Here is a 27,827-nt window from a genome sequence, read left to right on the forward strand (position 1 = left end):
CGGGCTCCCTGCTCAGTGGGGAGCCTGCTTCTCCATCTCCCTCTGCCCTGCTGCTCCCCTGCTTGTGCTCTCTGTCAAATAAATACATAAAATCTTTAAAAAAAATAAAGACTTCCTTACTGTTGCGTTATATGTAAAAATATTATGTTAATTATATTTTATAACACATAATTTTAGCTTGTTTAGGTGGGCTTTTAATCAAGCTCTGAACATGGGATTTCATTTATTGTTCTGAACCTGATCACAACCCTCAGGTGGACGGCAAATGGGATCATCCTTCCACCCACCATGAGTTAGTAAATGTTCCCATTTCTCTATGAGCTTATTGAAATCTCTTCTTCCTACTTCCTCCAAAGGACAGCCTTTTCTGTCTCAGGGAGGAATAGAAATATAGACCACAATGATGGAGACCTCCCAGATGTGCACAAGAAGCTGCCCTCCAGTGCTGGAGAGGACCGAGCCATGCTGCTAGGGTTTGCAATGATGGGCTTCTCTGTCCTCATGTTCTTCTTGTTTGGAATCACCATCCTAAAGCCTTTCTTGCTCAGGTAAGAAGCAGAGAAAGGAGACCCAGAATTTTCAATTCAGATCAGACCAAGCACAAAGGTAGAGAAGAGGCTGGCTTTGGCTTCTTCAGCCCTCCTGATCATTGTCTAAGGGAAAATAGAATCACCTGTTTGTCTCTCAGTGCTGGCAGGAAGCGGGGTAAGAAAGCGAAGATATTCCTTGGCCACTCCCCCTCTTCAGTCTGAAAAATACTTTCGACAACTAATCCATACATTAGATATGCATGTAGGTAATAAATTCTTCCTTTAACAAGCAGATATCAGGGGCACCTGGATGGCTCAGTCGGTTGAGCGTCTACCTTCGGCTCAGGTCATGATCCCAGAGTCCTGGGATCAAGCCCCACATTGGGCTCCCTGCTCAGTGGGGAGTCTGCTTCTCCCTCTCCCTCTGCCTGCCACTCCCCTGCTTGTGCTCATGCTTTGTCTCTCCATCAAATAAATAAATAAAATCTTTAAAAAACCCGAACAAGCAGATATCACAGGGAATAGTTAATTTAAGTCTTTTACATGAGCACAACAAAAGTTATTTGAGTTTTTTGAGTTTGACAATGTCTAGCACATAGTAGTTGCTCAATAAATATTAGTTTCCTTCCTTTTGTTTTAATTGGTTTCCTTATTAAATACATCTAATAACAATTATCATTTATCAAACATATACTATATGCCAAAATATACTATATTTTATCCTATTTAAGTCTATAGCAAACCTATGATGGTACCATTATCATTTTAATTTTCATTTTATAAATAAGAAAGCTGAGACTCAGAAAGGCCAAGTAACTTGCCCAAGTTCACCTAGCCAGTAAAGAACTTGCCTGTCATTTTGATATAAGACTCCTTGCCTCCTAATACTTAAATGAAGTTTGCAGCAATAGGGAAGATGGGAGATTTCATTAGGGCAGGGGAGGAGCTGTATAATTTTGGAGGATGGCTTACACAACATGGGGTACTTTGAGGGAGGGCAGTACTGCATAGGGGAAAAGCAAGGGGCACTTTCCCTTTGGTTAGCCAAAGAATGATAGAAAGTTGGGAGAATGGGGAGAGGGAGGCCTAGGAGTTCAGTGAAGAAAAAGGGTCATAGGATAGGAAGTAGGTGGCCTGCTTTTGTTACTTATCGGATTCATCTCCTGCCATTCCTAAGTTACATTATTAGGGCAATAATGTGGAGGTCTCCATTGCTAGAGCACATAGCGCCACTATTAGAAGTGCCCAGGAGGTTTTTCCCTCTGCTATTAACACTGGGAGAATATGTTCTTCTTCTGATCAACCAGCTTTTATTCAGTGGACACCAGGAATCTTCTATGTAGTTGTATTTCCTTCATTGCTTTGGCTGCTAGGAAGCTCAGAGCCAAATTTGTGGCCCAGTTCTCATAACTTATGGTCTGCAGGATACATGATTGTACCTCACTCTTGATTTCTAGCTTTCTACTTCCCTTTCCTATTACTCCATCATATATATATATGGGGGGGAGATCTGTATCTATATCTACCTATCTATCTAGCTACATTACACATATCTATGTAAACTGAATAAAGTGTGTGTGTGTGTGTGTGTGTGCACATGCACACACACACACACACTTGTGTGCAGGTCCAGGTCAGATTATTTTTAAAATGTGATAATTTGGGAGATGGTTCAAGGATACCTTCCACAACCTGATGCCAAACTGTGGCTTATATTTACATTTTACTTTCCTAAGCATTTCTGGAAATTGTTTGCTTAAAGTAATTAAGTGGATGCTTAAGAGTGATGCATTCTCCTCTGTCTCTTGCCTTGTGATCTTGTGGCACCTCACAGACTGGTTTTGCTCCACAGAAGATGACCTGGATAGCTCGTACCTGTCCCCACTCCCTTAGACTCTCATCTCTCAATCCAATGATGGACTTTGCCTGCTTGTAGACGCAGACACACAGTGTTATTGAAAGAACACGCTCATGTTTTCAGCTCTAAATACATCCCTGGTTCTACTGGAGAGGACTGGCCCGGTCCTTGTGCATGGGAATTCAGAGAGCTTAAGTTCTAACACAGATAAACAGGCAACTCTGAAGTATGATTTTAAGATACTTAGTCTAAATAAGTACAGAATTTAATTTTGTGAAAAAGCAAGCTAGTGTTAAACCTGTGAAGAGAACCTTATTTTCCATATTTGTATTCTCACTCGCCCAATATTTTGTTCTTCTTAGGCTCCATCCAGTGGTTTTTTTATGCCCCGGCCTTGAGATTATTTTAAACGGCACCGTCTCCCGAGTTTATTAAAGAAAATGCTTCCTCATGACCAAAGATCTCAATGGGAGTGCAGTGTGAACCTAGTTTCAATGAGGGTTTTCAAACATTGACTTCAGAATTTGCTAATCTCACTTCTTGTGTTTAAGTCGCCAGGAAATAAACACAGGGACCCACCTACATGTGTGAGGGTGCATGAGGGGCTGGTCCTGTACATTCAATCAAGCATTTCCTCTCACGTTCATTTACCCTTAGATTTGTCCTCTAATCATTTCATACATATCTGTCTTTTCAACACCACCACAAAATCTTCATGGGCAGGAATTTTGTCTACCACTTCTCGTAGCACCTAGAACATTCCGTGTGTGTAGTACTTGTGCGAATTCTCAAAGGAACGTTTTCCAAGTAAAACTTAATTCAGTGTAACTTATTGAGCCTCTACTATGTGGGAGGCATGGTGCTTCATGCTTTGAGCAACATAAAGATGAATAGGATGTATCCCCTAACCTCAAGGAACTTACTGATAGTAAAAACATAGTAAGCTTTTTTTTTTTTTTAAGATTTTATTTATTTGACAGAGAGAGACACAGTGAGAGAGGGAATACAAGCAGGGGGAGTGGGAGAGGGAGAAGCAGGCTTCCTGCTGAGCAGGGAGCCCGATGTGGGGCTCGATCCCCGGACCCTGGGACCATGACCTGAGCCGAAGGCAGACGCTTAACGACTGAGCCACCCAGGTGCCCCAAAACATAGTAAACTTTTGAATGAGACATTCCTTCTGTGATTTCTATTTGCTCTTTGGAAGTAGAGAGAGTACATGGAATTATACATTGTTACTAGGCTATATTGACCAAGGGCCACATTGACTGTGGTTGGACCCCTTCCAAAGGCACATTTCCATCAGGACAATCTTGAGATGACGAGGCATGAAAGAGGATGAGATTTCTGAGTATGTGGTTACAGTAATATCTGTCAAAGCATGGCTTGCCAAATACCTGCATCTTAAATACGGCTAAATATAGATTCTTGGGCTTCAACTCAGATCAACTGAACCCAAATCTCTAGGAGTGAAGCCATAGAATCCACAAATTCTTCACTCTAACAAACTTGCTCAGGTGATTCTGAAGTTTGAAAACCATTGATCCAAGGGTTGGTGCAGTGAGAAATATGCCAACAGGGTCATAATTGAGATGAAACTTAGCAATTTGCTGTTTATCCCCTTTCTCAATGTTCTCCATGTTCCCTAACCCTTATGTACCTTCTGTAATGGTTCTACATTACCTTGAAATAGACTAATGCCTTGGGTTATCACATTAGAAATATAAAACTAGGGGCCCCTGGGTGGCTCAGTTGGTTGAGCATTTGACTTTGGATTTCGGCTCAGATCATGATCTCGGGGTCTTGAGATGGAGCCCTGTATTAGGTTCTGCTCTGGGCATGGAGTCGGCTTGAGATTCTCTCTCCCCCCTCTCCCTTTGCCCCTCTCTCCACTTGCTCTCTCTAAGAGAGAAATATAAAACTAAATTTATAGAGGGTGAAGATAATTTTTTTTTCCAACTGAAGCACTCAGAGAGAAGAATCAAACTGCACTATCATCCACACTCATATCATGGATGACTGGATGGACTGTGCTTTCACCTGTGGTATGGACTGCTGAGGCCAGGGCAAGTACCCATGTCTTCAGCTGTTTGTGAACCTCACGCATTCAGGTCAGAAAGCTCTCCTACATTATAATGAAGAAGCTGTCCAGATAAACTCCAAGGTAATGTAAAGTTCATGTAATTAAAGAGTTCTAATTATAGCCTTCCTTCCATGCCAGACTGTCCCCAGCGGAGTGCAGTCCCCAGGACCATCTCTGGGGATAAAGCTGTTTCCCTCCAGTGAACGCCTCTACGGTGGTCTAATCAGGATAAAGGAAGCTAAAAGCATTCTTGAGGAAAAAATGGGGTATATAGAATGGAAAGGAATTATTCCAATTTCACAAACTGGTGTCTAGAATTTACAGGCTGAGCCAGTGAAGAGAGTCATTTGTGGGCAGTCTTACTTTTGGAGGTCCCACTCTCCATCATATCAAAAATGTTAAAATGTACTCACAACCCACCTTAAATCAAGTAAACAATTTTTCGTATCAAAGAGATTTAAAGAATTATTATAATTTTGATTTTAATAGGTTACTAAATTGGTTCATATGTTTTTAGTGTATATTTACACCTAACTATGAAAATTAGGTTGTATTAGATTAGTTGACATGCTATACTTTGTTGTCTTTACTTAGGCACTAATCCATCTGATGATTTCTCTTTTCTGTTTTGGATGCAATAATTTTTAAGGTCTCAAACATTTCTGTAGGCCCTAAGCCCAGTGCCATGAATGCCTAGTGGATATGCTGAAAAACCTCAAGCTTTTTTTTTTTTTTTTAAAGATTTTTTTTTTTATTTATTTATTTGACAGAGAGAGACACAGCGAGAGAGGGAACACAAGCAGGGGGAGTGGGAGAGGGAGAAGCAGGCTTCCCGCTGAGCAGGGAGCCCGATGTGGGGCTCGATCCCAGGACCCTGGGATCATGACCAGAGCCGAAGGCAGACGCTTAACCATCTGAGCCACCCAGGCGCCCCAACCTCAAGCTTTTTTGAAAAAAAAAAAAATCACCAGCTGACAGATCCCTTCACTGGTTCTGCCTTCCAGGAACCAAAACCTATGTAGGACCCCTCTCTGTGGGCCTAGGGCAGAAGTCACAACATGCTACCCTTTAGGGAAAGATTTTACTATGGGAAATCAAGACAACTAGGCTAGAGGCATTCATAGGTGTTGAAAGCACATGGTGAGTTCAATAGATATTTGTTGAATGGACAAAGACCGAGTGCCTGTATGTGGAGGGAGCATTGTCCTTATGAAGCTGGTCACTGCCTCTTCAGCAATGTCTGTATTTTAAAGAATTCCTTCCCACATTTCTGCTTAGTGCCTGGAAATGGCCATTTCACTTGGTGCCCTCCTGCCCACCTTTCCCTATGAGCTCTGCAACAGTTTTCATCACCTGAGATTGAAACTCTCCACGAATAGCTTCAGTTTGAAGCTCTTTCAGAATTAAAACTGTTGTTTAAATGCTTGGTTTGGGGACAGCGTCCTCATCTTTCTTCCTCCTCCATATTCCTAGTGCGTTTACACACCCAAAGGCCACCGAGACAGGAATGATTTGCTCAACAGTGCTCTGGACATAAAGGAATTCTTCGATCACAAAAATGGGACACCCTTTTCATGTTTCTACAGCCCAGAGAGCCAATTGGAAGATGTCATTCTCATAAAAAAGTATGACCAAATGGTTATCTTCCACTGTTTATTCTGGCCAGTGCTGACTCTGCTAGGTGGTGCCCTGATTGTTGGCATGGTGAGATTAACACAGTACCTGTCTCTACTGTGTGAGAAATATAGCACTGCACACAGAGATGAGGTAGGTGGCAAAGTACCTTATATGGAACAGCATCAATTCAAACTGTGGAGTGTGGGGAGGAGCCAAGAAAGGGGCAGAGAAATCTCACGATGGTGGCCAGATTAATTGAGCACTTTTGGCCTTGGGATGCTTGGCAATTTTTGCGCCTGAGGACCTAATGGTGCCTGCTTGCAGACTAACCATGTAGAGGCAATTCAAATTAAGTATGATATTTCACATGGGAAACAACATTTTTAAAAAGCCTCATTATGTATTCCATCTATTCTATAAATACACACAAACTTTTCCTCTACCCCACATTTCTTTCCACGTGAGCCAAAGCAGCACTTTTGTTCCTTCACGGCAACATGGGCTCCAGGTAGCTGTGCTTGATCTAATTTCGGCTCTCGTGGAACCCGTCGGTGTGGAGTACATGATGAGGGCATCTACCTACTGACCACTGAACAACCAGCCTCGCTGTTGGCAACAGAGTTCACATCAAAGTATTTCTCAAAACAATCTTGGTGAAGAGCAAGTCATTCACTGTTCGGAAGAGAATAATCTGGTAACTTCAAAAAAATGTGGGCCTACCATTCTACCTCCCCATTCATGATAAAGGAAGAAAGCGGCTGCCTAGCAAATTCGCTAAGTTTAGAGCTATTCATACTTAACCTTGCCATGTACCATGTAATTTTGCTTTCAGCCACATTTTTCTAATTATGCTTTCCATAAGCTCATTTTATTCTTTGTGCACATTCTGGTGGGAGTGGGAGAGACGGCCAGAAATGTGAAGCAGGGAGAGGCTGTACTGGATGGAATTTAACATTCATGTCAGATGATCCGCATTGTAGACAAGTCCCACGTGGATAGTCAGCAAATGTCCGTACTTTAATTAATGACTCAACGTGGTTATTAACTAATGAATGTCACAAGGCTCTCCCAACAAGTGCTTTCCAGAGTAAGCTGAATAGGAGCTGAAAACAGAGTTTGTTCTGAAAACCTATGTGCCTTAAAGTATCTTTAAATTTTACTACGAAGTCATACATCACGGACAATAGAAAGAATGAGACTTTTGAAGCAACTTTTATATGCAGATGTAATCAAAACAGAAATTTTGCTTCTAAGTCAATTATTATGCCTTTCCGCAGTGAATTTCAAGTCACAAATGACTAAATAGACTGGATAATTAGAGCAATATTGACTTGACAAGTAATGAACAATTTTGGTGCTTTCTCCTCTTTCGAGTGTGGAATGGTAGAAAAAAACATGTCTCAGAGGATTTTATGTGAATTCGTAGGCCATAATTACAACTTTTCAGGTATGTATCCTTGGGCAATTCAGCTGAACCGAAATGAAGGTTCAAGCCTTTCTCTTCTCATTTAGAAAATGAGGATAATCTCTTCCTTCATGGGGTTAAGGAATAAACAAGGTAGAGTATGTAAAACACCTCGCTCAATTTCTGGCGTCTAGTAAAAGTGCTCAAAAATGTTAGTAGATAAAAAATTGTTTGCTAAGTTTCAATATTCAGCCAGCCTTATCCCTCTTTTGGGTATATACCCAAAGGAAATGAAATCAGTACCTCCAAGAGATAATCTGCACTCCCCAGTTCAGTGGAGCATCATTGACAATAGCCAAGATATGTGTCCATCAACAGATGAGTAAATTGTGATCTTACACACACACACACTGAACACACATATACATGAGGTATGTATCTACATACAATGGAATATTATTCAGACTTAAAAAAGGAGATCCTGCCATTTGCAATGACATGGACAAACCCAGAGGGCATTATGTTAAGTCAGACACAGAAAGGGAAAAAACCTGCATTTCCCTTATATGTGGAATCCAAAAATGTCAAATACATAGAAGCAGAGTAGGATACACATAGAGTAGGATGGTGATTACTGGGCGTTGGGGAAATGGGGAGATGTTAATTAAAGTGTACAAACTTTGTTATAAGATGAATAAGTCTAGAGATCTCATGTACAGCATGAAGACGATGGCAATAATACTACCTTGAGTACTGGAAATTTGCTACGAAAGTAGATTTCAGGTGGTCTCATCACACAGATATACACACACAAAAGGTAACTAGGTGAGGAGATGATACATTGATTAGTTTGACTATAATTATTCACTATACATGAATATCAAATCATACTGTACACCTTAAATATATACAATTCTTATTAAAAAATAAAATTCAGTCAGCCTTGGTACCTTTCATTGGACAGCTGGTTATAAGGGCTAGTGTAGGGAGCTGGAGAAGAGGATTCCTTCCCACCTTCTCTTGGCTAAATATAATATACATTTAAGGTCCAGAACATGCTGTTTAAGAGGTTGTGGTAAATTATTTTGTATACCAAAGACTTTCCTGAAATAAAATAGATGTATGCATACATATTTTAAATCATTTTGCAAATTGAGAGTCTATAGATTACTTAAGGGCACGTCTTAGTCCATTTCTTAGTTTGATACGCATCTAACAACATGCAATTCTTGGGATTTTTCTCCTAACAAATTCAAAATCACTGATTTAAAACCTAAAAAGTGAAAGTGTGAAACCTGAAATGTTTCAATTACTACAGTTTTCCACTCACAGAGTGCGGCTACTTGGTTCATCTAATCTCATCTCAGGAAAGAGAGACATTATGCTTGGAGAACAAAGTCAATTTAGAACAATGTTAATTCAAATTCATGCAAACCATTTGGCAAAGAAACAAAATTTAAGCTATTACTTGCTGTTAATTGCTTAGAAGTACAAAGTATCAATGTCCACATGTATTACTGGTTCAAGAAAAGCCCAGACTCCCCTTTTGCAAGGTTTATGATAACTGAAAGCAAAACCAGTTTGCTTCTAGCCTAACCTCACTTATAGGTTCTGGTCTTTAACTGACTTCTGTCTGCATATAGACAAACACATTCATACGTTTATGTGTATCCATATATTTTTGCTTGAAATACAAACACATAATTCCTTATACTTAAAGGAAGTTAAAATTCAAACAGATATTTCTCTCAATATTCATCACTTTACTGGGGCAGAAAAATTGGCTTTTAAGGCATAATAGTTTCAGGTTTTCAATCAACTATTCTTAGTCATTATTGGTAAGAACTCAAGTTCAGCTAAATTCTGATTATTAGCAACACCGGTTTGCTTTTAAGTATTCAAAAAAAGGCAAAATATAATTATCACATTTTTTTTTTTTTTTTTTTTTTGGTTTAAAATACATAGTACACTAAGGATTGTTTGGACACAAGTCATTTTTTTTTTTCTTTTTTTAATAAACAGCGTGAGGTTACAGACTGCAAAGTTAAAAGAAAAGCAGACATTGACAGTTTCTGATGAGCACAAACAGTAAGTGCAGTCACAGGCCAAACTTCTTGCTAGGAACAGCAAGACTGGGAAGCGGTCTTAAATTTAGTGACACTGTATTATTCTATATTCTCAGTACAATAACACATGCATCTTGCTGTGTCAAATACTTTCGGGGCCATCATTAAAAGAACATTTAAAAACATTTTTCTCCTAACGAATGCATTATACCATAGGACTTCAATTCATAGAATGACAAAATATAGAGAAATAGATTTGCTACAATAAAAGGGGCCAAAAAAGGGTGGTGGGGGCTTCTTCTGGAAGCTTCCAAAGTCAACATTTGATGTGTTAGTAGTCTTCTTTTGGTAGTGCCACATTCTCCAAGATATTAAAGTGTTAGGTTCCAAAAGGATATATTCTTTTAGATTTTATTCAACCCAATTAAGCCCGAGGACTAAGTCACATTGAAACTATTAATTGTATTTGAAACTTAAGTTCCATAGCCAAAAACATTTCTAGAAACCACATGAAGTCCAAGCCCTCCAACCACTCTTTGGAACAAAAATTAAAACTGATAAGGGGCTTTTTCTAATGAAATTGATAGATCATGACACATTTGGAAATTCATACTAGAATTAAGAAGTTTAGTCTTATTAAAGATATTTTGAGAAAATATAAAACAATGAAAGTTTTCTGTCTCCTTGCTTACTCAGAAGGAGGAACAAAAGTTAAGAATCACCTAAAAATATACATGGCTCTTAGCATAACCACAAAATTATTGTAGTGACAGATTAAATAAGGTTTCAGATAGATTTATAGACTTAACTGGCTTACAAAATGCATTTAAAAAAACCTTTCCATACTTACCAACGTGAAGAATGGAGTCTACTGCTGGTAGTGAAAATCAGTTACCTAAACTACACTAAACGTACAATGGACTGATTCCCACCCACCCCCCCAACCGCCCCCAACCCTCTACTAAAACTCATATGTAGTTGTGTAAAAATTAAGTCAGAAAATTTCCTTATGGCTCATAACTGTCACTTTATGCTAACTAGCATGGTTGTAATATTAACATGTCTAAAACTAAGGAAAAGGAATGGCGCTTCATGAATAAAAAGGAAGTGTGAAACCTTAATCAAGTGGAATACTCGGATGAAATAAGCTTATTTAAAAACTAACATCCCAACTTGGGAAACTCCTAATGAATTCTAAACACTTTTGAACTTTAGAACCTGATGTTTACACCTTTTATAAAAGATGCCTCTTGACTAGGGCTAGCAAGCAGTGTGTACACAAATAGAAATGTGTGCAAATATACACACACTAATTTCACTAATAATAAAGAAAAGAGAACACAACTAATTTCGAATGCCGAATTCAAGAACCTAGTACCATAAGCCTCCTGGCGCTATAGCCTTTTCCATGGCTGGAGCAATGATTAAATTTTAACTGAAAATTTTTCTCAAGTCTCCAATGCCATTAAAAATAAGGCATGCCAACTCTGACTTTTTGTAAGTCTAAACTACAGTGCTCTGGAAATTTCTGTAACGTAAGAGCCTGAAGCACTGAATTGTGACTCACTTACTTATTTTTTCTTATTAACCTTCTGAGGTAGAGTTACCAATCCAATTTTATCAGGACTGTAGTTATCTTGAGCTAAACCCCATAATCTTTTCAGAAAGTGAAAGTAGCTTTTGAAAGAAAAGAAAAAAAGGCTTCCCAGGCCATGGCACATAAAATACACTTATAATTTTAATGTAATAATTAAAAAATAAAAATGGTTTCTGTTTATATTTTAAAAAACAGCCCAGCTGTATTACTCTGTCACCAAGAATTGTTATCTAAAGATCCCGTCAGTGCTGAGTTTTATAGTTCAGCCTTCACAATCCCATCCCTGATGAAGAGTTAGTTCCCTCATGGTATGCACAATATACTCACAACTTTCGGCCTTCTCTTAGAAGGCTCCATCTAAGGCTTCCTTTAGAAGTGCCCCTTCTGAGCAGGATGGATATGAAGAATGTGATTCATTCAAACAACTCCTCCCTGTTCTGCTCCCTCCTTCAACATTCCCCTCTTCTCAAAAACATCTGAAGTATGAAGTTGTTTTTAAATAGTAGAAGCACCACAATCCATTAACACCACATATGGTCTTTAAACTGAAATATTTTAGGGATGTCTTGGACATCAAAATTGATTTTTAAGGTGGATTCTGAGTGTGTGGGTCCAGCCCAGGTCTGCAGTTTGTGCAGACACAGAAACAAAAGAAAGTTAAAACATTCAGAAAAAGTTAACCTGTTAGCTGGCTTTAAAATAATGCTGGAAATCCAATTTTTTCAAAGAGTTGGCAAGCATGGGCTATTGGTCAGAATATGAATTACATGGATTTACAAAATCATTAAGAAACAAATCCAAGTTTATATGCTGTGAAATTTCCATGGTTCCTTTAAAATAGATAGGCTGCTCGTAATTTTTTTTATAATGTTAAGTCTCTCAATTTTTGATGGAAAAAGAATACAGATGGACTGTGTTTTACCTATGTGAAAATCACCAATCCACTGAAAATAAAATCCAAGAGGGTATATACATTCTAATCAAGTCATTGATTATTTTCCTGATTAATAAGAACTACACTTTACACAAAATACTTTATCAGCAGCTGTTTTCATCAAAAAAACCAATATTCAGTTTCACAGTTGAAAAAATTACACATTAAAATATTTTACAATTCATTGTATATTCACCAGGTTTCCATTTCCTAAAGGGCTTGTAATATAAAGCAGATTAGAAGGGAAAACCTCAAAGTTGATTCCTTTGACACTGAGTTTTACAGAGGACACTAAGAACCACAGAAAGCTTAGGTTCTATCATAAAATAGTGACCAAATTCCATTCTTCTTTAAAAAATCCAATTAGAAACATCTTTTTTAAAAACCAAATTCTACAATATGATTAACAGATTTCAAATTAACAGCAGTCTAAAAATCTTCAAAATAAATGATTTTGTATACTGAGAATATGATAAAAAGTTAAAACATGATTTTCAGATTATATCTTAGTAGAATGTGTTTAAAATTAGGTTTTATTTTCTTTAAACCTGCTTGGTTTTTCTTTTTTTCCTCCAAAATAGTCATTGAAGGAACTATTTCTCAAGTGACCAAATAAAACCGTAAAGTCAAGTTAGTTACACCACATTCAATGATAAGGATGGTTGGCCACAGGAACTGACCAATCCATGGGAAGTGATAGGACACTGAAGTACCTGGAAACGGCTTACCACTGACTTGACAGCCTAGTCACCCCATGTAGCATTCAATTTTTGATTCTTTGCCTTCTGAGCACTACCTGAGCCTTTTTTCTTATTTTTAATGTTGTTTGCTTAAACTCTGCTTGGATTCATTTAAAATTTGCTTTGCTTTTAGCTATATCACTTAATCTACATTCTTTGTAAAATTTCTCTACACCTCTTCAAATAGAATTAACTTGGTTGTAATAACTGTTGAAAATAAATGTAAAAGATGAAATAAGCTATGGGGCTGTGTTTTAATTGTGGAGAGGTCCCAGGGGAAGAGGACTAGCTGGACTGATGTGAGACATGCAAAAATCATGTAAATTTTGTGCAAGGAAGCTCAAAGCTTTTTTGGCACTCGGGTAAAATGCTGTTCTCTCTTAAATCTTCAGTTTCCACCATCAGAGTTTCAGATTTGTACCATTTCATTAAGTTTTCCTGTAATTAATCCCTGATATAGAAAAGACTGGGATGTTAGTATGTATTAACTGAATATATCTAAAAGGCACAAAATGTTAAAGAAGTTTTAATAAGTTATGAAATCTACATCTGCAAAAGAATCTATTTGGCTTCCTGCTTAAAATGGGAGTTTAAATTCTTCTTAACTATTCCAAGACAGTTTACAGAAATAAGTTCCCCTAATCTTCAAATTTATTTTTCTTGTTGGCAATATTATATACATGCTTTAGTGAAGTACCTAAGTCTCCAATAATTAGGCCCTTTAAGGGCTCTAAAATAGCCAAATATTAAGAGTATTTGTATTAGAGTCCCTTGTTTACTATTCAAGACTTCTATTATAGGTAACTGATTTCATAAATGAATATCGTTTAAGTGATGCTGTTTTACTAGAGTATATAATGTGCACTTTTTATAGAGTTTTGTATTCCAATAATATGCCTAATCTAGAAAACTGTCAGTAAATTATTGCACTTTTTCTGGTGTGGCACCTGGACATTTGCTAAAGCTATTTCCTAGGGCATTAATCATTCATTTCAAATACTGAATAAAATATGAGATTCTAGAGTGGTGATTAGCATTAGCCCCTACACCTTCGGTTAATGTTTTCCAAAGTGTTTAAGAATGTATCCTGCACTCAAATGCAATTTAATAAAGTTGGACAGTGAGCCCTAATAGCTTGGAAATGGGACATGATCTTAAAATGGTTTAAGGTCCTACTTTTATTATCCAGATATTGCATAAATAGCCTAAAAAGGTAAAAAGTTCATGGTTTCTATTCCCCCATATTATAAAGTATTATTCATGAGCATACCTTGGTAGAGGGGTTGAAGCAATCAGGAAGATACTCTATATTGTGTTAATTTTGGTAACTAGTTTCCTGACTGAGGCATTATCGACTATAAAAGAAGATGGAAAATGGGGGAGTCATATGAAAACAGAAAGAAATAAAACTAAAGAGGATGAACTTTAATCTGTTTTCCTTATGCAGTTATACACTAGTCCCTGGTATAAATGGGATAGTGCCTGAGCCTCACCCACAGACCAAGAGGAAAGCTGACCATGCTGCTACGAACAATAAAAAATTTGGGGTGCAAACAATGCATGACTATGGGACAGATCATGTAAATAAAGAATATATATTAATGATAGTTTCTATAATATAAATAGCCTTTAATAAAAAAAATAATCTTTTTTAATAACATTAATACTCACTTCTATTTTCTGGAAACATGCATGAAAAATGTATTCAATTCAATTGCAAAAGGAGAAAAAAAAAATCAACCTACGGTGAATACTGTACAATTCTGGAGCAAGAACTAGTCCTGCTCATTCTTTCTCTCTGATGATTATTGTACTTTGTGGGAGCCCAGAATTTCCCTGGGAAATAAGAATCAGATTCTTGTAAATACTGTCCAGAAAAAAACCCAAAAACACCACCTTATAACAGGTCTCATTTGTGACTGCTTCTAAAACTTTGCAGATAAGACCCCAAATCGTCAAAAGGTTTGATTTATTAAAAAGGAAAAGTCTCTGGTGAAATCTCAAGAATCCCTTCCACCCCAAACATTTTTTCTTCATTAAACAAGGAGTCAAAAAACCCACTTCAAACTATAAATTGAACAGCAATGGAAAAATAAGAAATCTTCATTATTTTCTAATCTCAATGTAATTTAACACCAAACTTCAGTTTCCTTGGACCTAATGCAATAATAGACTTTGTTGTGTCCACAATTTCAAAACATAGAACATTTGCAAGACAAAAAAAGAACATCATTCTTTTTCCTTCTCCATCATTTCTATATATTTTGGGGTTTTTTTGTTTTGTTTTCTTTTTTAAAAAAAGATACAAACAATCTTCAAAGTTTACCTTTTTGGACTTAAGGCATAACATGAAATTGCGCATTATTCTAAAGCTTAATTTTGAAATGAACTAGTTTAGTGCTCTCAAACCCTGTTTGCGTTTACATTATTTAAATTATATAGTATTTTATTTCTGTTCTTGTGTAAATTCTAATGCTGTTCACGGATTGTGCAATTCCTATGCAATCAGTCTTTGCCTGTTGACAGTTATTAACAGTGCAGTATAGAATCCAGATAATGAGCTTTCGGTTTCTCAGTTATCATTTCAGTTCAAAGCATGCTGCTTAATTGTGTGGAAGATCCAATCCATTTTTGTTGTCCAGCCACCATGATGTGCATCATTCATTTGTTTCATGAAATATTCCAAAGCCTCTTGTTCAGTTTTATCTAAAGCTAGGGTCTTTCGAATGTATGCAATATCATCAAAAGATTGTAGTTCTGGCATTCCAGAGCCAAGCATCATTGAGAAAAGATTTATGAAGAGATTGGCATGCTGCCGAATAGCTAGATAAGCCTTGTAACACATCTCCTGAAACCTATAAGTAATAAGAATAGTTTGATCAGTATGGAGCGAATGGGGTTAATACCTTGAGGTCTCTGCTCAAATGTCACATCATTAGAGAGGCCTTCTTGGGCAAACCTATAAAAAACAGCCTTCCTCTCCCATTCCCCTTACCAACACTTTCTGTTCTCTTTACCCCACGCTAGAATGTAAACTCCGTTAGTCCATAAGGATTCCATTTACTGCTTTATCACCAGCACCTTAGGATAATGCCTGGTACATCAGCAGTTTACTGAGGATTTATTAAATATAAGAACTGGTCCATACTAAAGCCTTTAGGATTTAGGCTAGGGCCAGGACAGAGTTGCAGATAAAATGGAATTTTATACAAGGTTTCTGAACGTACTTTAAGGTTTAAGATAGACTGATTATATACCAGAAAGCGGTCAGAAAAATTATAAATAAATGTGGTAATTATAGCTGACTGATTTCCTCAAATTGTAGGACTAAAAAATATTGTCTTAAGCACTATACATTATTTATCAGTATACAGAAGGTGTAGTCCAATTATTTAAATAGTAGTAAATAAAAACCTTTAATATATTAAGAAGTTTAAGAATCACTTTCTTAGGCCTTAAATCATTTCAGGCCTTCATTAATAAATTGGTTTTTCTTTCCATTTTTCTTCATAGCATTAAAAATAAACACAATAAAACAAGAATAAATAAATACACTAAAATGCTCAGGCCAGAATGTTAATAAAACATATTTTAAATTGCTTGAAAAATATCAATTATTTTTGATAGAGCAGCAAGAATTTTGTACTTTGTATTTTTGATTTCTTGAACTTACCTCTCAAATTCTCTTGTCTTTGTGCATTCTTGGGCTCCTTTACTAATCACTATTAAGAAATCTTGTGTCAAAACAAATGGCACACGTTCCCGTTTATAACCAAATTTTTTCTTCTTGTGATCCAAAAAGTGTCCAAAATCTATATGAAACAGCTTTCAAAAATAAAGAATTATATTATAGCTTGACAAATGCAGAAGTACAATATCCTGAATTAATAAATTTAAGAATGTGAAAACATCTTAAAAAGAGGAAGCTATTACTTGTCCATCATCTTTAACCATGATGTTACTATTGTGACGATCTCCAATGCCCAGAATGAAGGTAGCAACACAATAACCAGCACATGAACGTGTGAACAGGTCAATGGCCGCATCGTATCTACAAAGAAGAAATAAACACTTAATGAGTAGTGTGGTAATATAGAGTAATCCAGTCCAAATGGGGAAAAGATGGTCAGTCTGTACTGAAGACTGAAAACAATCACTGACATTAAGAAGAGGAAGTAATTATGTCCAAAGATTTGAGGTAGAAAGGACATTTCTGGCTATCCTCTGACTAAAGCATAAGTCTTATGGTGAAAAAATACTGAAGGTGTCATGAAAAAAATTTTCTTTTAATCATTTTAACAATGAACTAGAAGTAAATTTTGAAATGTTCAATGTTGACCTTGAAAAAAAAGAATAAGGAGAAAAACACATTTTCGATACCTAAAATTGGATGTATAAGTTGGGTAAATAGGGATTCACCAAAATTTTAAGTAATTCTGATCATTCAAACACAAAATCTCAAATATTTCAAAAGGTAAGCATATTTTTTTTCCGAAGTAAGTACAAATGTTTTCTCTGGTCTCAAGAGAAATGTACGCAACCATTCAAAGACCCATTTAACAAAACCTTTGATTGACATAGGGAAAAAAAAGTAACAGACTCACATTTCTCCTTTGTTCTTGTCTTTGAGCCACTGATGGAGTGTGTGGCTGTTGAACTGCAGAGCGCCTTTCAGACCACCTTTGCACTGAATCTGCATAATCGTGTGAGAATTTCGCACCACCTCAATAAGTCCCACACAGTCACCAATTGACAGACAACCATAAGGTAACATTCTGAAAAGGATCAAGACATTTGCAATTAAGTGACGGAAATCTGAAACAACAAATATTTTAATAGGCTAATACCGGAATATTCTTTATGCAAAGTTGTCATGCATAACCTTTATTCCTTTAACTTTGGTTTTCTTTTAAAATTAGAAAAATACTAGAAAAATCCTCAAAATTATCTGCCATCATTTGTTATAACCTTCAACTGAGAAAGCACCTAATTGTATGAGAGAAAAGCACTAAGATTATTGTGGCAATTAAAATTTTATCAACATTTATGACTTAAAAAATATGGGTGAATTTCAGCTTGTTTAGCTGACATCTAAATAATACTTTAGGGCAGCAGTTCTCAAATTTTTGGTCTCAGGACTCCTCTATACTCTTAAAAATTACTGAGATCCCAAAGAGCTTTTATTTATGTGGGTTATATCTACTGATATTAGCAATTAAAATAGAGAAAAAATTAAAGTATTCATTTGAAAATAACAAACTAGGGGCGCCTGGGTGGCTCAGATGGTTAAGCGTCTGCCTTCAGCTCGGGTCATGATCCCGGAGTCCTGGGATCGAGCCCCGCATCGGGCTCCCTGCTCAAGTGGGGAGCCTGCTTCTCCCTCTCCCTCTGCCATTCTCTCCACTTGTGCTCTCTGGCTCTATCTCTCTGTCAAATAAATAAATAAAATCTTTAAAAAAAAAAAAAAAGAAAATAACAAACTATTATGTGGTAATATAAATAACATCTTTTATGAAACAAAGAACCTTATATTAAAAAAATATTCTTGGGGTCCCTGGGTGGCTCAGTCAGTTAAGCATCTGACTCCTGGTTTCAGGTCAGGTCATGATCTTGGGGTTGTGGGGCTCTGTGCTCAGCACTGAGTCTGCTTCAGATTCTCTCTCCCTCTTCCTCTGCTCTGCACTCTCTCTCAAATAAATAAATAAAATCTTTAAAAAAGAAATTCTTAGTAAGAAGAGTGACACTTTCCCATATTTTCAAATTTCTTTAATGTCTGGCTTCATAGTACTGAACTGGATTCTCACATATACTTCTGTATTCAATTTAATGCAATGTTTTAATTGAAGCATATGAGGAAAATCTGGCCTCATTCCATTATGTAGGTAGAAAAAGCAGGAGTACTGTAATACCCTTTTCAGATAATTGTAAATATTTTTCTTTGATACTATTCCAAAACTGGACAAAACGTAGTTTCTCAAGTTGCAATACGGAATGTGAAACCATACCAATAAACTCGTCATACTATGTTACATTAAAATCTGTCTATCTTGCCTCTGAATGGGACTTTTACCCACATGTGACTTGATCATATCTTGCACTGGTCATTTGGAAGATATTAGTTCACTGAGTTACAAAGATCTTTCAGATGGTGATACTTCTCATTGTACCAACTAAAAAAAATCACAATTGTTAATATTACCACTGATCTCATCAGAAAAGTCTTTACTTTGGGGGAGCTCTTATGGTGGTACATACAATTTTTTCCAAATTCTAATTTTTGCTTGAAAGCTCAAATTTGATCTTTGACAACAAATACCGTCAGTTGTTCACCTTGAAGAGATAGGCTCGTATCATTCATTTTCAAGAAAATGTCTGCCAAATACCCATGTCTCAATAATGAAAGCTTATCTATTAGTTATTCTTTAAGTAAAAATGGTTCCATGAAAAAAGCAGTTAGTATGGCTTGCAACTCCTTAATAACCCATAAATGCCTTTTCTTGATAAAACCATACTTGGGTATGCAGCAGAAGTGCTATATGGGTACCTCCTATTCATCACAGGGTAGTAAAAAGGACATGTAGTCAAGGGAGGTGTAAGCAGTTAAACACACAATGAGAAAAACATCCCAACTGGCACATAAGTACTAAAGTATGGTTTTTCTTGCTCTGATGCTCTCCTAAGCTACTGTCTATGCTTTCCATCTTTCTTTTACTTCTTTTTTTAAAAGATTTTATTTATTTATTTGAGAGAGAGAGAGTGACAGAGACAGCAAGATAGAGCACAAGCCAGGAGGAGAGGGAGAAGCAGGCTCCCACTGAGCAGGGAGCCCGATGTGGGGCTTGATCCCAGGACGCTGGGATCGTGACCTGAGCTGAAGGCAGCCACTTAACTGACTGAGCCACCCTCTTTTACTTCTTAAGTCACTAAAAGAGTAACAGTCTTCACTTATTTTCATTTTCTCAATTCCATGTAGCGTTAACTTCTATTGCCTACCACTCTACTGACTCAACTCTTCTTACAGTTAACCATGAATCATCAAATCTAAAGGTTTTTTCATAGTCCTTATGCTCTTACATTCCCTGAAGCACCTGATACTATAAACTGTGAATCTCTTCCCTTTTTTGGGTCCTGTGAATTACTTACTCGGGTCTACCTATCCCTTTGACCATTTCTTTTACGGAATCTTTCCTTCTACCTGCCCTGGTAAATGTAGGAATTTCTTAAGGTTGTACTCCTGCTCATTCTCTCTTACTTTACATTTTAATTTTATTAATGTTGAACATGCTCATAGTTTAAAGAGTCACACAGTCCTATAAGGCTTGTGACATAAAAAAACCAAACCAAACCAAAACAAAACAAGCAGAGAATCCAAGTTTTGGCAAGAATAAATAAAAATGCCCTGACTTTTTTAAAATAAATTTTTTATTTAAAATCAAACTTTAAATAAAAATTTTTGCTTAAATTACTAAAGTTAAAAAAATTTAGAAAATATTCTAAGACTTAAAAACTTCTTGAAGATCCAACTTACTTTCCAATGATCTAGCTTAACTTTAAATGCTTTTTAACACAGTCACTCATTTAAAATTAAATACTGTAATTACCAGAGTTATATAGTTAAATCCTTTACTCTGTCTAGTTCTGCATTCTCTTTTGTTTTATACTTCCCTGGGGGCAGTGGTAGTAATGGAATGTATATCTCTCAGACACAGACAATTATACCAAAAGAGGAAACTTGATTCATGTAACACTGTTTTTAAACAGGAAAGCAGAAGGGACGAAGCAAAGAATCAGGAGTTAAAAATTTGAAGTTGATGACCTAATTTTGTGCTTTAGCAAATTACTTGACATGTCCATTTTTTTTTCTTTGCAACAAGATGATTCTACTATGTGTCACTGATATATTTTTACATACTAGTTACCCTCAATCTTTAATAGGCATACAAATAAGCCCTAATCTGCTCTGCTGGTGCAGCTAGAGTTGACTCCTATGCCCACTTATGGACAAAAATTCTTTTGGAGAGAGTGGCCTTTGCTGGAATGACTCTAGATTGGCAAAGAGACGAGAAAGAGAAGGGAACACTGTGAGAGCAGAAATGACAAGGACAAGATGAAGCATGACTGAAAACTTAGACATAACTGCAGAAGGTCGGGCAGAAACCAACAGAATGGCAAAAGCTTTAAGATGAGTTCTTTTCATAAATTTTGTGTCAAACTGATTCAAGATTAAGAGGCTATATAAAGTTTTAAAATTAGAAAATTTATATTATGAAAGAAACTTTCTTTTAATCACTTCTGAATGAAAATAGGGGGCTTTTGTGCCTCCTATGTCCTGTCCTAAAAACTGACACTCTAGACACAGCTGCAGTCTTTGCCAACTTATGAGAGACAGCTCTTCTTGCCTAGCGGCATCTCTTAGCTATTCTATGCCAAGGAAGAGGAAGACAAATGAATGTAGTGTAATCAATTAGTATTAATTACTACTCCCTACATTTCTTCATAGATACATGCCCCTTTATGCTTTATAACTGATGTTTACTAATAGTTTACTTTTTCAGGATAACTTTCAACATATATGTTGCCTTACTGGTTACCTACCGAAGATCAAGACCTTGATTTTGCCAGATATTTTCCATAATGCGAATTATTTGAAGTGTTAGCATATCTTGCCGTAAATCTGCAATTCAAATAATATGTATCACCACTTAATGCCACAAATGCAAACCTGGGTGTTAGGTCATCACGTTGCTTTCAAAAGAAAATAAATACAGCTAAATTTACTTTTCAAATTAATCTGTAAAGAAGCAGTATTTTGATTCTCTAGCCCATTTCCAAGGTATCTGCATAACCCCATCTGTATAACAATGTAGATAAGCTAGCATGTATTTCATAAAAATTTTATATTTAAACATTTAAAGTACTTATTTTTTGAATCCTTAAATTTGAACCTGTTTATAAATATTGGGGTTAACAGAATTCAGTGCTGAAATGTCATTTCTCAATGGAAACCCATCCCTGATCCTCCCATTGCTTCCTGCCACAGCCTGTTTTCCAAGTACATTAGGACCTTCTTTTAGATTTCTTAGCAGACTACACCTTTCTTTTGTACTGTATTGTAATTTTATTTTTGTAATTATTTGTTTAATGTCTCTCTTCTCCCTGCTAGACTGTAAACTTTAAGAGAGCAGGGACTCTGTTTTGTTTATTCTTACAATTTGATGGCCTAGCACATCAAGTATTTATGGAATGAATGGATATTCACACAGCTAAGTAAATAATAGTTAGAAACTTATTTCAGGCCTTTCGATTCTAAATTTAGTACTTCTTTTCTTTTTAATAATTACATATACATTTTCTAGAGGTTAAGACATCCGTTTAATATTATATATTTTACCACATGCATATTCCTTAAATAGCTTTCGATAGTCTTCGTGATTCATAAATATCCTGTGTATAAAAAGATAGCTAAATTCATGCATCATAAGTTCATTAATACTCTTCCTTACCATCCCCATTTTTAAAGATGATCTCATTGTTCTGAAAGAGTAACTCTGACATGATGTCTGGGTTCTCCCAATTCAACCACAGTGGCCTTTTTGCAGAGGACATAATTCGACACTCTTCAAGCCTTTAAAATAGTTAAAAACTTTACTAGGCACCTTACTTTTTAAATTCTTTTTACCCTCAAATTTATTTTAAAATACACAGACAATATAGTTTTTTGAAGTGTTATAAAAACTTAAAACCTTCTCAATTTCATTTATGAATTCATTTCTAAGGGAGTATAAAAAAATAAATATTAAGCTTAAAACTTTCTTATATAATAGCATATGAATTTTCAGCAAATATAGGGATATGCCATTCGTTTTACAGACATTACATTTCATTTTTGAAATGAAACCAGAAATTCTGGCCAGAGAAAAGTTTTAAACTCTGTTATTAAAGTAATAAAAACTCATTCTGACTAAATGCAGTTCTGAACTTAAGAAATCTGAACAACTTATTTTGCAAGGTAGGACAATGGCAGAGGGAAGTATATATAATTGAACATTCTAATTATAATGGACATTTTAACTTTTCTTAAGATTTTCTCCAGGAAGGGTGCTTGTTTAAATATATCAATAAAACTTCCAATAAGGTACATTACCTGAGATTTCCTAGTTGATGAGCAGGATTTAGAGGAGACAGGAAACCTTGTAGAGCATCCATGAAATCTGGTCGCCGCATCTGCTCAACTAAAAACTTCATCTGCACCTGATAAATGAGCATAATCATGTTTCAAAACTGATTTCGTGAAAGGTGAAACTAGCTGCTAATCTCTTTTATATGTTGGAACCTCAGTATTGTATAGTGTATGAATCCGTATCGTGTATTCTGATTAGAAAGGTTTCTCGGACACAGAGCAACACACCACAGGCAGCGGCAGGAGGGGCAGCTGTGTCCTGTCCTGTAAGAACTCTGCACGCTGACACAGGCATTGTTTTGGCTCTAGAGCAGGGCTTGGTCAACTACGGCAGTTTTTGTAAATCAAACTGCACTGGATATAGCCATGCCCATTCATTTAGATACTGGCTGCTTTCACACTAGAATAGCAGAGTTGAGTCATTACAACAGAGACTGCATGGCCTGTGAAGTCTAAAATATTTACTATCTGGCCTTTCAAGAAAAAGTTTGCTGACCTTTGTTATAGAGAAAAAACTATGGAGATATCAGGTTAGCTTAGCAACTTTACTTTTAAGCTTTGCTTTAGAAAACACCATTTCATTTCCTCTCTGTTGGGTAAAAAAGGTCTAGCGAGGTTAAAGGCAATTGTTTGGAAAAGGACTTATAAAAACATTTGTTACATCGAGTCGCACACTATACTCAGGTTCCGGTATATATGCAGAAACATCTCTTTAATCAACTGAAACCAGAGCCCAGACTGCTGAGCTATATCATGCAATAACTGCCATTTCATTTTAGGAAATCTTCATCTAAGATATAAAAGGTAAGTGGGGGACAAAAGAGGTTAGAAGCTAGGAATTCATAATAAATTAATTTTCATGCTGTAATTTTAGTAATAAAGTTTTTTTTTTTCCTTTTTCACTGTGGCTAAGTGAGTAGCTGGAAAATCTAGTTATCACTGACTAGAGCAGCTCTTGCTCATGTAAAGGCATTTCTTTTTCTATCACTATCAACCCTAATGTTAGCACACTGCTTCCAATGCTTTATCACTATTATGATAAAGCATGAAACCACCCAAAGAAACTGTTCTTGTTCCTATGGCATTTTCAGTTTCCTATCACAATCCCATTTAAACCAATAATAATGTGAATAATGACTTTCACATTCCCAATTAATCCACTGTATCAGAGCCAAGCTGTGATATGAAAATTCCAGCTAAAAGAAATGCCTATATTTGCAAAATAACTGATATCTAGTTTCTTTTTTCTTATCTGTTACAATATAAATATAGTAAGTTTTATTCTTTCAAAGCAGTCTAGTCCCCTCTGGCTCATGATTCCAGCATCAGAAACAGTGTAATAATAATTATTATTTTTAAATTTTTTTTTAGAGAGCACGTGTGAGCAAGGGCGGGGGCAGAGGGAAAGAGAGAATCTTAAGCAGGCTCCACGCCCAGCATGGAGCCCAGTGCCAGGCTTGATCTCATTACCCTGAGATCATGACCTGAGCCAAAATCAAGAGTTAGATACTTAACCAACTGAGCCACCCAGGCGCCCCCACAATTCTTTTCTTTTTTTTTTTTTTTTTAAGATTTATTTATTTATTTGTGAGAGCGAGAATGAAAGAGAGAGTGTACATGAGGGGGGGAGGGTCAGAGGGAGAAGCAGACTCCCCGCTGAGCGGGGAGCCCGATGCGGGACTCGATCCCGGGACTCCAGGATCATGACCTGAGCCGAAGGCAGTCGCTTAACCAACTGAGCCACCCAGGCGCCCCCCCCCCACAATTATTTTCTAATATCATTATTTGAACTTATATTCCCCAAGTTCAATAAAATCAACTCAGTTACTCACTCTATGACATTTAGATTAATACAGTAACTTCCTTTAAAATTTTTTTCATGCAGTATCAATGAAGATGTTGGAAAAATTCATTCAGTACTGCTAATTTACATTCTTTGTGCTTGGGGACTAATATACTGGGATTTTTTTTTCCCATTTCATTAGAGGTGAGGAATGATCTCACTTTTTACTACAGGATGTGGTAGATTGAAAAAAGGACAGAGAGGAGGAAGAGGTCATGAAAACATATTCCTCAGTTACACTAGGCTAGATTACAGATCACCAGTGTGTGATAATGTTCACTGCATGACTAAGAGTCCATTTTAAACTTAGAAATGTACAAATTAATTTCTTTACACTTATTTTCAGGGTCATTACTGAAAGATAATAAATGACACAAAATAAGGAAAAATAATTTTAAAAGTCAGGGCTGTGTAAAAGAGAAGGAAGGGAAAGAAGAAAGGACTAACATTTACTGGGCACTGCCTGCGTTCTGGGGACTGTGATATGTACTTCAGTGCATCTCATGTAATTTAATTCTCACAACTACACTATGTAGAAAGTATCACTGCCATTTATAAAGGACGAAAATGGATCTCAAAGACTAAATAATGTGTCTAACATTACACAGTTGAGAGGCGGTGGCACTTGGATCCAAATCCTGATATGCTTGATTCTAATGCCCACAATCTGCATCTACACCGGGCTCTCAAATTACCCTGCCCCACCGCAATGAAGAGTTTCAAAAACAAACTAAGATTCACATACCTTTTGTGTTTCATCCTTCTTCTCTTGTTTGAGAATGTCAGTTAAGTTAATGAGCTTTTCCATAGCCTCAACTTGCCTATTTAGGTGCTTCAAATACATCCCACATGCACGACAATAGGACTCCAAAAGAAGGCCAAACCTCTGACTAACAGTTTTATTGTGCATCTCAGATCTAAAAGAGCAGCATAAGATTAAAAAAAAAAAAAAAGACCCACATACACGCACGCACGCACGCACGCACACACTGCATTACATATATGGTCTTAAATAAGTATACGTATATAGTCTTTTTTTCTAATGTTATAATCATACTAACAATAAAATGATTTAAAATCTATCATTTGGAAGCAAAATAATCAAGAATTTAAGATAGTTCCTGGAAGTGTAAATTTAATAAACTAGCCTATAGGCCTATTTCAACTACTTTTCATTTACTAATCTTAGCACAAGCTATATTAACTATAGAGAACAAACTGATGGTTACTGGAGGGGAGGTGGTTGGGGGCTGGGTGAAATAGGTGATGGGGATTAAGGCGTGCACTTGCTTTAATGATGAGCACTGGGTGTTGTATGGAAGTGTTTAATCATTATATCGTACATATTGTAATACTAATATGTAATACTAATATTATACTGCATGTTAACTAACTGGAATTTAAATAAGAACTTAAAAGGAAAGATATATAAACACGAAACAAGTAAATTCAGGACAAAAGTAATAAAATGAATAGGGAGGGAGTGAAGAGCGAGTGAGTACTATTTGACTCTTGTGGCATACATGTCCCTTTTCTATACTGTCTTTGAATTTAAGTTATTTTAAACCTAGCTTTGAGATTCCATTTCGATTCATTTTAACATTTAAAAAATCAAGTTAATTATTAAAAAAGTCAAATTAATTATAAATCTTTCTAAATTTAGAAAACAGTGTATGGCTTATGATCTCACTTTGAGTATTAGATCATATTCTACAAAATACTTTTAATTCTTTTATTTATTTATTTGAGAGAGAGAGTAAGAGAGAGCATAAGAGGGGAAAGGGGGGAGGGTGAGGGAGAAGCAGACTCCCCACTGAGCAGGGAGCCTGATGCGGGACTCAGGGATCATGACCTGAGCTGAAGGCAGTTGCTTAACCAACTGAGCCACCCAGGTGCCCAAATACTTTTAATTCTTAATTAGCTTGTTTTCTGAAACTTGGGATTTTTGTCATTATTGTTCTGAATTCCAAGGCAGGATTTTTTTCTTCCCCTTTATTTTGGGTATTTTAATCCACATATAAGTGAAACCAACTGCAATATTAACCAATATTAATCTAGCATATTTTGCTTTGCTTAAAGTAAAATCAAAGTCTTTAAAAATATTTCAGCTCTCATTTTTGTATAAAATTCAGCTTTGAATTTTACTGCTTATTTAATATTAAAGAGAAAAAGTTGAAAGGAAGCTTACCACTGGTACAATATACTTTCATTATGGCAAACTCTTTCAGACAAAAACAACAGTATATAATATTTATAGATCTGTTAAGAAAGCAAGTAATATATATCTAAAGAATTTACTGGGAAAATAATGTGACTTACTTTAAATGCCAAAAGAAAAAGTGCCCAATCCTTTGATTAGTCAATGCTTTCTTGAGTAAAAATCTCACAAGCAGGTTATCCAAATACTGTTCATATTTTAGGACCTATGTGATTAAACACAAAGATAAAAACAACGTTGCATCAATCAGGGTCAATTTTTGCATGGTTGGATTTAAAGAAAATTTTTTAGAAAGTAAGTAGGTACTAATGGTAATAAAACTGATTTTAAAAAAGGCATAAAACCAGTGTAGATAAAGACCCACAGTTTGGATAAAGTTGCATGGATTTAGAATAGAACATTATTTTTCTATTTTACATTATTTTACCTGTACTAGCTGAATTAGGTACTGAGAAAGCTTGTCATCTGTTAAGTATTTTTCCAAGCACCGAACAGCAAAACCTCGAACCATAGGATCTGGGTAATTACAGTCCAGAAGCTCCATAGCCTGTTCAGGTTTGATTGGAGGCCAGTCTTTTACTAAGCAGTACATCTGTTACAGGAAAGACAAATCATATTTAAAAAGGAAAGGCAATTGTGAGTGAACTCTCTAAGACATTGTCTTAATTTATTATTTTAAAATTAGTTAAGAGCTCTCCTTATGAACTTGGTGTTTAAAATGTTCAATTCTAATTAATTTTTCAGTGGAAGTGTTGTGAA

The 27,827-nt window shown here is 36.2% G+C and overlaps 2 protein-coding genes across 3 annotated transcripts in view; one reads left to right on the top strand and one right to left on the bottom strand.

The window, feature by feature from the left end:
* The first annotated feature begins 300 nt into the window (after positions 1–300).
* On the top strand, positions 301–7,626 carry KCNMB3 (potassium calcium-activated channel subfamily M regulatory beta subunit 3). The gene is given in 3 exon segments (XM_032407164.1): positions 301–548; positions 4,351–4,549; positions 5,942–7,626. Coding segments are annotated over 3 exon segments (846 nt in total). The 3' UTR covers positions 6,341–7,626.
* A 6,786-nt stretch (positions 7,627–14,412) lies between these two features.
* The window catches only part of PIK3CA (phosphatidylinositol-4,5-bisphosphate 3-kinase catalytic subunit alpha), an 84,691-nt gene continuing 71,276 nt past the window's right edge, over positions 14,413–27,827 (bottom strand). For both annotated transcript variants that reach the window (XM_032407167.1, XM_032407166.1), the window contains 10 exons: positions 27,496–27,660; positions 27,170–27,273; positions 25,596–25,767; positions 22,972–23,078; positions 22,331–22,452; positions 21,423–21,501; positions 17,432–17,602; positions 16,761–16,878; positions 16,501–16,652; positions 14,413–15,682 (listed from right to left, as the gene is read on the bottom strand). In XM_032407167.1, coding sequence (XP_032263058.1) covers positions 15,412–15,682; positions 16,501–16,652; positions 16,761–16,878; positions 17,432–17,602; positions 21,423–21,501; positions 22,331–22,452; positions 22,972–23,078; positions 25,596–25,767; positions 27,170–27,273; positions 27,496–27,660 — 1,461 coding nt within the window. In that variant the 3' untranslated portion in view covers positions 14,413–15,411. The remainder of the gene's footprint in view (positions 15,683–16,500; positions 16,653–16,760; positions 16,879–17,431; positions 17,603–21,422; positions 21,502–22,330; positions 22,453–22,971; positions 23,079–25,595; positions 25,768–27,169; positions 27,274–27,495; positions 27,661–27,827) is intronic.

This window comes from Phoca vitulina, unplaced genomic scaffold (assembly GCF_004348235.1).
Source record: "Phoca vitulina isolate PV1807 unplaced genomic scaffold, GSC_HSeal_1.0 scaffold8, whole genome shotgun sequence".
In the NCBI taxonomy this organism is placed as follows: domain Eukaryota; kingdom Metazoa; phylum Chordata; class Mammalia; order Carnivora; family Phocidae; genus Phoca; species Phoca vitulina.